Source organism: Octodon degus, unplaced genomic scaffold (genome assembly GCF_000260255.1).
Source record: "Octodon degus isolate 3935 unplaced genomic scaffold, OctDeg1.0 scaffold00146, whole genome shotgun sequence".
Taxonomy (NCBI): domain Eukaryota; kingdom Metazoa; phylum Chordata; class Mammalia; order Rodentia; family Octodontidae; genus Octodon; species Octodon degus.
The window spans coordinates 6,252,734-6,264,075 of record NW_004524722.1 but is presented as its reverse complement, the minus strand read 5'-3'; the positions used below and the strand labels follow the sequence as shown (position 1 = coordinate 6,264,075).

The 11,342-nt window shown below is 39.3% G+C and overlaps 1 protein-coding gene across 1 annotated transcript; it reads right to left on the bottom strand.

The window, feature by feature from the left end:
- Positions 1 to 2,186: 2,186 nt before the first annotated feature.
- Positions 2,187 to 3,137, bottom strand: LOC101582790 (olfactory receptor 52D1-like). Its single transcript, XM_004642014.1, has one exon. It carries the CDS (start codon positions 3,135 to 3,137, stop codon positions 2,187 to 2,189), a length of 951 nt encoding a protein of 316 aa, XP_004642071.1.
- Between the last annotated feature and the right edge of the window lie 8,205 nt (positions 3,138 to 11,342).

Here is an 11,342-nt window from a genome sequence, read left to right as displayed (position 1 = left end):
AAGGATCAAAAAGTAATGATTCGTTCAGCATCAGAAGCAGAACAGAATTATCATGTGCCTATTTTCTTCTTTGCTCTGATATTAGTATATTTTACCGTGTCATCACAATTGCTATGATTTGTGATAATTACTATAGCGAACTATTGGTCTCTTGGTGTGATCTGTTGTACCACAGGGAGAAATGGCAGCAGGAATGAGGAAAAGACAGACAAGACAAGAGCTGGGTCAGGTGGTAGCCCATCTGCCTGGTTGGTGAGATGACCCCCAAACAACAGTGGGTGGTTTATTTATACCTTTGTAAAGTTGTAAGACACAAGGTTGACTATCAACAAAATCCAGGCAACATGTTTTTCTCGAGACTGAGGTAGCTTGACCACTTAAAGCAACGAGGCCTCACCCTGCCCTCACATACAGGATCAATTTCAGCTTCAGCAGCTCTCGACAAATTACATTATTTTTTCTCCCCAGATTGTGAAGTTCTTAGGCACTATGCCTTATTCACCTGTGAAGTTACATTATGCCTCCTAAATGGTTGATCCATACTCTGGTTTCTCTTCAGATCATGTAAATCTTTTGCCTTTTACTAAATGGTTGATCCTCAATAAATATTTCTGGATGGATGCTTAATTGTAATAATAAGTGAAACAGCAATGCTTATTTAAACTTCTTGGAACAGGTATGTTCTCTTCAGAAAGCTGAATAGAAATTTTCCAGGATGGGCAGAGAAATGAATGGAGAGTTACTTCTCAGTGGCCACGAAGTTTCTTTTCAGGAGGATGAAAAGTTTTATCATAGGTTATAATGACAGTTACACCACCAATTATTGTGAAAATAATTAATGTCACTAAATTACACACTTAAAATGGACAGACTAACAAATTTTATGTTATATATATATTTTGCAATATCACAATAAAGTTGTGGCCTCTCTTTTTATCACCCTTTTGATCAAATACTATATTGAACTATACTGAACTAACTTCACTAGGTTGGGTTGAAGAATTTAGAAAAAGAAAGAGATACAGATACTACAGCGGAAAGATAAAATAAATGATCTGGACAATCAAGAAAATCTGATGGTGACTGCCTGGCAAGTGTAAGGCCCTGAGTTTGACCTCTGGTACCAAAAAAGAAAGAGGAAGAGAGAGAGAGAGAGAGAGAGAGAGAGAGAGAGAGAGAGAGAGAGAAACTGGTAATAAATAGTCAATGATAAAAAAAATGACCCTGGAGAGTGTTATTGAAGTATGTGGGAAAAGATTGGCTATTCACATTTATAACTTCTAAAAATGGGGGAGGGACAAAACCCACACAAACTGCCAAAGCATGTCTATGCAGATGCATGCAGGCCAGGTGTTGGGGATTCTCATCACCCTATAAGCTCAGATGGTTTCTTCAGGAAACTGTGTTCTGGAAATTCTCTGACGCTCAAAGGCCTGTTAGCTAACTGAGGCAAGCGACCTGTCAGAATAGCTCCACAGTGGTCCTCAGTATAATTTCTATGTTATACTTATCACTCTGAGAAAGCCAGGAAGAATGCCAAGGTCATCCATCAGTTGTGAGGTGAGTATGTTAGCCATCTAGGACATCTTTTGAAGCAGTTCCCTGAGAAACTTGTACTGTGGCTTCTCCACATGATAATGTGCTTCCAGACTTCTCACCACGAACCACCAAGCATTCATTCATTTCCATGGCAAACCTAATGCCGGAGCCAGGGGGCCTGGGCTCTCACAGCCATGTCTAGCCTAGGGCTGACACACTCACTGAAAGTACTATTGGCCTAAGAAAGTGCTGAAAATGATTAATTGACTAATAGGTATAGGCATCCTCAATTTCTTGAAGTAGTAAGTTAATATCTCTTTTATAAAAAATTTTTCCCAACTCTAACATATGCAATTTCTGTACATAAAATTCATCCTCTCTGATTGCTCTTTTCACATTGCCTCCTAATCTTTCTTTGGGAAAATTCAAGATCTGTAGGTCCATCAACAGGCCCCATTATTATGGGAAATTAATAAGATTTAGCAAATATATGGATGAGCTGCTCTAAATACTCCAAAATATCAGCGAATACATGATACCTGTTTGCTGGAATTAGTAGAGGCAGCAACTGCTAGTCTAGGTATGTGGAAGATAAAAGATTAATTATAGCTTTTCCTAGTAGCTCTTTGGGCACGTGGAGAGTAGAGTTACCTCCTCACCATAGAAAAGTTGCATATTCTCAGGCGGATCTGTTTAGTATTAATGCCATAGACCAGAGGGTTGAGAACAGGGGGCACAAGCAGATAGAGATTTGCAAGGACAATGTGCACCCGAGGAGATACTTGGTGGCCAAAGCGATGGGTGAAAAATGAAAAAAAGGCAGGAATATAGAAGATAAGAATCACACAAATATGAGCTCCGCAAGTGCTAAATGCTCGGAATTGGGCGTCTTTAGAGGGCAGTCGCAGCACAGTTTGCAGAATCATAATGTAGGAAGTGGCAATGAGGATCACGTCCATGCCAGTGACTGAAAGTGCTACTGTAAGGCCATAAACGCTGTTGGGGTTGATGCTGGCACAGGCCAGCTTGGCTATGCCCATGTGTTCACAGTAAGTGTGGGGGATCACTCTGTGTCCACAGAAAGGCAAGCGCTCAATGAGGATAACAAAGGGGAAAACAAACAGAAGGCTGCGAATCACACACACCAGACCAATTCTCCCGATCATGGTGGCATTGAGGATAGATGTGTAATGCAGTGGACGGCAGATCGCCACATAGCGGTCAAAAGCCATGGCCAGCAGAACAGCTGACTCGGTGGCAAAAACTGCATGCACAAAGAACATCTGGGTGAGGCAGCCGTGATAGGATATTATGTGGGACCTGAGCCAGAAGATTGCCAGCATTTTGGGCAACGTTGTTGAGCAGAGGACCAGGTCAGTAATGGAAAGCAGGCACAGGAAGAGGTACATGGGCTGGTGCAGAGCTCTGTCGGTCGTGATGATGTACAGGATGGTGCCATTGCCAACCAGAGCGAGGATGTACATGGAGCAGAAGGGGATGGCGATCCAAACGTGCTGCTCTTGCATCCCAGGGATTCCAAGTAGAATAAATGCAGAAGGGTGGAAGGTGGTATCATTGGAGACAGATGCAGAGAGCATGCCAAAGCAGAAAACCACCTTTCTCTGCCTAAAGGTTGTTAGAAAATGAAATGATGTCATCCTCAATATCATTTATTTCTCCTAAACACCCATTTGATTTCTTGTCTTTCTTAGTCCCACCAAGTCTATTCAGATTCATCTCTTAATGTTTTTTGGTCTAGGTTATTAAGTGATTTTGTAAGCAACAACGCTTATCCCACTTCCATGGTCTCCATCTCCCAGTGAAGCCTCTGCATTGCAGCCCAAATATTTTAACATGAATGTCATCAATAAGCTATAGTGCAAATATTAACTTGTCTTAGTGTATGCTTTACAGCCCATTCTGCATTCACCAGCCATTGTCTGTCCCCCACTCCTTTCTGTTACATTCTGGGCCCTGGAACACAAACCCCTGTACCTTCTCACTGCTAGTCAGGTTTAACTGTAGGAGGATGGAGGGAGGAACAAAAGCAAGATCAGGGGTTTGTTCCTGCAACAGCTTTTGAGCAGGGCTTTGCAAGTTCACTATGTCCTGCCTGAGCAACCTTTCTGGTTCCTGTTTCCTCTGGTAATCACAGCTCTTTTTTGTCCTAGTCATTTACCTCGGGAACTTCACGAACAATTGTGATTTCCCTGGGTACAGCATCCATTTGTTTTCAAATGGCCTGAATTGGATATGCAATCTGTTTCCCAGTGGGATCTGGGCCCAAGGTCAGGAGGCAGTGCTCTTTAGTGGGCCCTTTCCTATCTAGGTAATACTGCTTCTCTTCACTTGAACCATGTACTTTGTATTTTGACCTATTTTCTTGAAACGTCTAAAAGCATGCTTTCTTGTACCAGTATGCTTTCTTCTACATAGAATGATCATATCCATCTAGTTACCTGGCAACCTGCTAAAAGTCATTCAAAAGTCAACTGAAAAGAAAAAGTCAAGTGAATACATACTCAGCTATAAAATACTGCAATAGTAATTGGTCCTGGGGAAAGACAACCATACATCTTCAACATGCCTCTCTTTGGAAATGTGCAACTCTTTAATCATGCATCTTCATTATGCTGTGAAATTTCTGAGTCTTATTTTTCTCTGTGCCCCACTACTTATGTCTTATATATATTAGGCGGACAAATATTATTTAGCAGGTTACTAATGGAAGATTGAACCCAATAACTGAATTTTTAAGATTTAGGTGAACGACTATAGTTTAAAAACAGATATTTTATCTTTGTTTGTATCCTTATTGATCAGACAAGACCTTCTTTTGCTAGATCTATGACTTCTACTATGTTCTTTTCAGGATACATAATCCAGGAAGTACTCATCACAGCTTGTTTAATACGATACAGCATATATAGTATTAATAGATATAATAATATAATGTATGTAACGCATATCTGACTGCTTTCTTAAGCATAAGCACTAGTTTGATTAGAAGACATCCCTGCCTTAATTTGCTCTACAGCTTCATAAAATGACAGACACTTCAGACTCATATTTCACAGCCAGTCAGTCCAGAAGCCACACAGGTGAGTGCTTCCTGAACTCTCCAGGGAAGGTGAAGCATGTCTTGGAAAGGGAAGAAGAAAGGTAGAGACTTGGAGCTTACAGGTGAACCAAATTAGGGATTTCTCAGAGCACGTGCCTCTGGTCTGCATTTATGCCAATAGGAAAGGAGGAAAGAATTCTGGAGCCATCTTCTTTGGGAGATCCCCATCAGCGGAGTTAGACTCAACATTTTTATCTTGTCAAAGTCAAGTCTTTGGGTATCAAAGATTCTTGTCACTTAGAAGCCAGAGAAACCAACATTAGATCATCCAGTCATTCTTCCCTAGAAAGAATTTTAGAATGTGGGGGAAACAAAGATAGGATTAAAGCATCCTACAAAGAATATCCTCCCTTCCAATCTCTGCTCACCTGAGACTGAATTATCAAAAGAGTAACTAATGGTGTATTATGGATTCTGCTTGTTATAGTAATTCCAATGTATATTTCTCATTTGCTGCTATAATATTATGTTGAGTTACTATGAAGTACCTAGATAATAACTGTTTATTAAAAATTTTAAATACGAATGAAATCATTATTGTTTGTATTTCAAATCCACAACAAGAAAGCTTACCAGAAAAAAATATTTACTACAAATTTTGCTGTGGTTGTGTGTATGCTTTAAAATTCAAAAATTGAGTCACATGGGCTGGGGAGATGGCTCAGCAGCATGAGTGCCAGCCTGGCGGGCACAAGGTCCTGAGTTTGATCCTTGATACAAAAAGAAAGCCCCACACACACACACACAGGAGTTCAGTTACCACTTCCAAAAGGAAAGTGATTGTAAATATGTCAGGCCCATCTTACAAAAGTATAAATGGGGGGGGCCGGGGAGATGGCTCAGTGGAATAAGTGCTTCCCTGGCAAGCACAAGGGCCTGAGTTCAATCCCCAGTTCCACCAAAAAAAAAAAAAAAGAAAAGAAAAGAAAAAAAGAAAAGTATAAATGTTTGGCTTCTCTCCTGGAAGGGTTTCCTTTTCTGAAACAACAGATAGATCAACATGATGTAATTTTGGTATGTATTTGAGAAATAAATTACTAAATATTTGTGATTCAATAATTTTATGTGGCCAGCCAAATAGCTCAGGGGATTTTTGGGGTTCGATCCCAGGCCTGCCATGCCAGCCCCACCCCGGGCCACACTGAGATGGTGATGGAGACTGGGCGTGGTGGCGCACCCCTATAATCCCAGTTCTTGGGAAGCTGTAAACAGGCGGGTCACTACGAGTCTGATCTAGTAGTGAGACCCTGAATACCCTGTAGACACTTCCCTAAAATGCATAATAATAATAATAATAATAATAATAATAATAATAATTTGTTCCTGAACTACCAAATGAAGCTGTCCTGAAAAACACAGCTCCTCTGGCAAGTACCTGTGCATCTCTGCTGCTGGGGAGCTTACGTTTCTCTGTGCCGCCATTCTCGACCCCACACCCTGTGGCAGAGCATGTTTCCCTTTCCGTTGAACCAAGGTCTACAACCACAACCCACTGTAAATGTTTCTTTCTTCAGTTTCTTAGGCTTCCAAACTTATAACTATATAATATAATTTCTTGGGCTGCTTTATTCCATTTCTTTGTCAAAAATGAAGTTTACTGTTAGTCTCTTGCATACCAATTATCCTAGTTGTTTCATATACATTGATGAAAGAGAATTCACATGCTCTCTGATATGTTAAGCATACTGTTTAATAAGAATATATGATTAATTAAGCAATCTCCATCATATGTATTAAGTACTGTATTGATTATGCTATCAAGAAAACTTACATAGGCCAATTTCTACTCAGAGAATCCTTCCTGGGAGAAATGAAATTTAGGCTCCAAATCTGGATAAGTTGTTTCAAACACTTCATATGGAAATGTGCTAATGGTACTGTCACCCTTCTGAAGCTCTCTTTCTGGGGTCCAGTCTGAAAAATAAGATATCAGGACATAAATGTAAATTTGCAGGGACCAAAGCATGGGTATTTTAAAGTTACACACCAACTATATTCTCTCTTTTACTTTTTGTACCCTTCAGTCCTCAGTTTCAGATAATACTTTATAGCATGTTATATATCGTGGAGAAAAGGTATGCAAATAATAGCAATATAACATGGTCTTATAACTTACTGCATATCAGCTATAATACTGTTATTTCTCATGACTTTGAAATATCTAAGTCTATTGAACCATGTACTCACCTCTAAAAAAGAGGAAATTTCATTTTATTTTTTTAAATTTTTATTTGTTTTAATGAGAAAAATAGCAATGAAACAGTTTCAAAAGAGATTAGTAGGACAGTTACATAATTAATACATTGAATATTGTTGAAATTTCATTTTCAAATCTCAAATTGAAAGATGTGTTGGCTTTCTTCAGCCTGTAATCCAGTGAGGCGACATGGCCTCACTTCTTCCTGTGTCAAGGACTGTCTTTAGAGACAGTGAGGAGTAGTCCTCAGCTCAGCAGTTTAGGGACCTTTCAGGAAATGAAATGGGACAGTGCCCTACTGCTCCTGAAATCATAAAACTCCAATGTCCTTGGAGTCTCCTCAGTAATCTCTCTTCTGGTCAAGGAATTGTTACGGCATTTGGGTTCCTTCAATTCAAAAGTAACAAGTGTGCTCAATGCTGCGACTCAAGGTAGAATAAAGAGGAAGGAAAAGTTATCACATTTTTTGGTAAAGGATGTTTTATTACAGAATGTAATGAAGCAGTGACCTGATTTTTGTCCTGGAAAATAACCAGCACCTGGAGATTTCCTGCAAACATTTGTAGCTTGGTGGGTTTCTAAAGTTTATGCACATGAAGTTCTAGGATGGTCTACACAAAGAAAATTAAATGTGGAAAGAATCAGCTGTGCTCAGACAATGGGAGGCAGAAAATCAAATGAGCTCACTGATCTCTAGCCTTTCTGGGGACACTGAGAAGCCTCTAGACACAGTACAAAGTGACTAATATCTCTCAGGTTTGAGAAAGCAAAAGTACAAATAAGAACCAAAATGTGTAGCAGATATTGTGAAGTAGGAAGAAGGTGTTCAAATGGAAAAGAGAAAGAGGGAAGGGTGGAGGGGGGGAGAATGAATGGAAAAGAAAACAAATGAGAAAAGAAGGATAAAAAGGAAAAGAAGCTTTGTAAATAAGGTGTGAAAGTGGAGTTGGAGGGAGGCTGGGGGACTGGAAAAAAAGAGGAATTCATATGTCATGAATTAGGTACAGAATCCCTATGATGAATATGATCCTATGTATATCTAAATTATACTAATAAACTATTTTTTTAAGTTTCTCACTAATAAATGGACCTAGCTTCACCCACACCTGGCTAACATAAGTGAGAGCGAAAGACAGCTATTAGGTGCCACTATAGTAAATATTTCCTACCTATGGGTGTCTCATGTCATCATGTTATATACCCAAAACACACAACATGGAATTTATTTTGAAGAGAGAAAAGAAATGTTGACTTCATTGTTTTAAGAAAGACTCCTTCTAGAGACCGATCCGGTTTATCTGAACCCACAAGGACGGCCAGAGACTAAAAGCTCAAATTGCAGCAGGACTGATTCAGGAGCAAAGCGAGGAGGACCTGCTGTGAGAAATGTTAGCACACATAAAGTCTATACAACTATCTGGGGTTTCAAGGAACCATCCTTTCTAAAGTGGAGTCAGGAGTTTAACTGAAGGATCTATGGAGCATCCCAAGACATTAGCATCTCTGTCTGACTGTTGTTTCTCCCAGATTTTGCCTATCCCTCTTTCTGGCTCAAATGAAGCATCCTCAGCCCAATTTCCTGTTCACTCCATCCCTCTGTCACTCACCTCATCCTAGGTGATTGATCAGTAGTGCAGAAGAGGACTTGATCCAGCGCAAGTAGCATAGCTCCAGGATCTGAGGGCTGGACCTATTTATCCCCCTCATGTTAAGATCTTTTAATCCAGAGAGGCTGTGTTCGGCTCAGGGTCCCAGGTGCTACACAGAAATGGATTTGCAGATACAGTCTCTGGGGAGACATGCCTGTCATAGGAGAATCTATCAGAGGGTGACTCTTTTATTTATTTATTTATTTATTTATTTTTGACAAAAAAGTCACCAGGGCCCTGTATCAAGGGACTCCTCACTGCTCAATGTTTGGACAAAAAATGTAAGCAAGTTTTGCCAGACTGTTGGAGAGAGGAAGAAATTAAAGTAAGGAGGAGAGTGAAGTATGGAAAGAATTGGAAGGGATCTAGCTTAGGTTGGAATTTTCTCAGTTTCCTTCCATTGCCCAACCTCGTAACACAGATCAGTTTTTTCCTAGGAAAGAATCACTGTGTTTACCCTGAATTCTTCTAGTCAACCCTGAGCTTGATTCTTTATTTCTCCCTAATATTTATGTATGTTTATTAACCTAACTCCTTGTCTTCATTATACTAGCAAATTACTTAAACAGTGTTACTGCTGGTTATGGATTCTCCCAGAATCCATGAAAGAATATATTTTCTGTTGTTGTGCAAATCAGGAGTCAGGAGCAAAGACCCATGCTGCAATTATACTTTTGTAGTTATCATCATAATGGCAATATTTTAGAATTATGAAATTAAATGAGATCAAAAGAGTGAATGTGTAGAAAAAGCAAAAGATCTCAGCATTGTGGGGCACTGTTATACCAGCTACTTGGGAGCCTGGGGCAGAAGGATCATAATTTTGAGGCCAGTCAATCAAAGATTGTAACTTTAATATAGAGTTTACACTTTGAAAAAAATAACCAGTAAAGGAGGGAGGTAAGGTAGGAGAAAAAGGTATCAAGGCCAAGAGAAGAGCATAATTTAAAAAGATGAAAATGCACATATAACTATATAAAATACTATGGTGATTGATAAAAGAATAAGAGGATTCTGATTACTGCTTTTGTAATTGTAATGGTTATTTTTGTTGATTAAAAAAAAGTCATGCAATAAAGAAAAATTCAACAGAAAGGGAAAGTTCAAAAATGAGGACAGAATTGTGGGACCCACACTGCACCAAGTGGTGCAGAGTTGGATTTAGATATGATTGCTATTTTTTTTTAAAGCACAGTAAAACATGTAGTGAGAGAGGAAGGTGAAAATGAGAGACAGACAGACAGACAGACAGACAGACAGACAGATAGAGACAGAGACAGAAACAGAGACAGAGAGACAGACAGAGAGATTTTTGTCATAAAGATTAATTCTTTTGTGTGTATACTGGGTCTCACTACACAGCTTAGACTCATAGTGATCCTCCTGTTTTCAGCCTCCCAAGGACTGGGATTGCAATCATGCACCACTACGCCTGGACTCCATCAACAGCTCAGTGTGCCCAGGGACAGGGCCAGTGTGGCATGTGGTGCCAGGGATTGAACCCTGGAGTCTGAGCTTGCCTAAGCAGGTGCTTAGGCCACTGAGCTATCTCACTGGCCCCAAGATTAATTATAAGAATGAAACATAGCATTAATGTTGCCAACAGGAAGAATGATGAAATAAAAGATGAATATATGTTCATATATTCATATATACTTTTCATTAATAAATTTATTATTAATGCTTTCAAATTCAAAACCTATTGAATTAGGATTTGAGAGAAAGTTTAGGGTGATGAACCAGGGATGCAATGCCTAGAATTTAGAGTATAAATAATTTGCACCTACATTTGTGTAAATACAGATTTTGGAGGTACATCCCAGGTATCTGAGATAAGGCTTTCAAGACATCTGAAGGAAAGATCATAGTACACAGAATCAAATTTATCTCAGTTATCTATTATTATATACAATTACCTTAAAATATAGTGGTTTTAAAACAACTTAACGTCATTTCTTATGATCCTGTAGATGTACTGAAATCAATTAAATATTTCTCAGTTGGGCTGTCAGGTGGCTACAGTCCATGACTGCTCATAGTCATCTCTAAGCTTGACCAGAATTGATGTAGTTAATGCCAGTTATTAAATAAAAACTTAACAAGGACTGACAATCACATGACCTCTCTGACCCTCAGGATTTCACAGCAGGGTGTCAGTGCACTAGAAAGTATCAAAGAAGTAAATGTGTAGGGCTGGCTAGACAGCTCAGCAGATTAAAGCACCTGCTTAGGCAGACTGAGAGGCTGGGAATTCCATCCTCTGCCTGCCATGCTGGCCCCACCCCCAGGGTACCCTGAGACAGAGATTGAGACTGTATGTGGTGGCATGCACCTATAATCCCACAACTTGGGAGGCTGGAAAACAGGAAGGATCACTACAAGTCCAATCTATGTAGTGAGACCCTGTAGACTCTGTACTAAATATATAATAAATAAATAAATAAATGTAGAAACACAGCAATGAAAAAGCTGTAAATTTTCTTATGACAGTGCCTAAAATATCACAAAAGGCTAGTTCTATTTTTCAAGGAAATTGTGAAGGCCAGTCCAGAGTAAAAAGAGAAGAATTAGATCAGATCATTTGAGGGAGTGGCAAGCAACATCACAGAAAAGTTGACGGGATGAAAGATAATGTTCTGGCTATACTTGGAAAATAAAATTTGCAATATTCCATTCTCTGGCCATAATATGTTTCTCCTCCTACCACCAAAATATATTTACCAATTCTGAATTCTCATGTCTATTATGGGATTAATTCAAAGTACAGATCTCATAAATTGAGAGCAGATTAGTTATTATCAGTGACAGAGTAAGGGGAAAGGAGCAAAAAGACAGA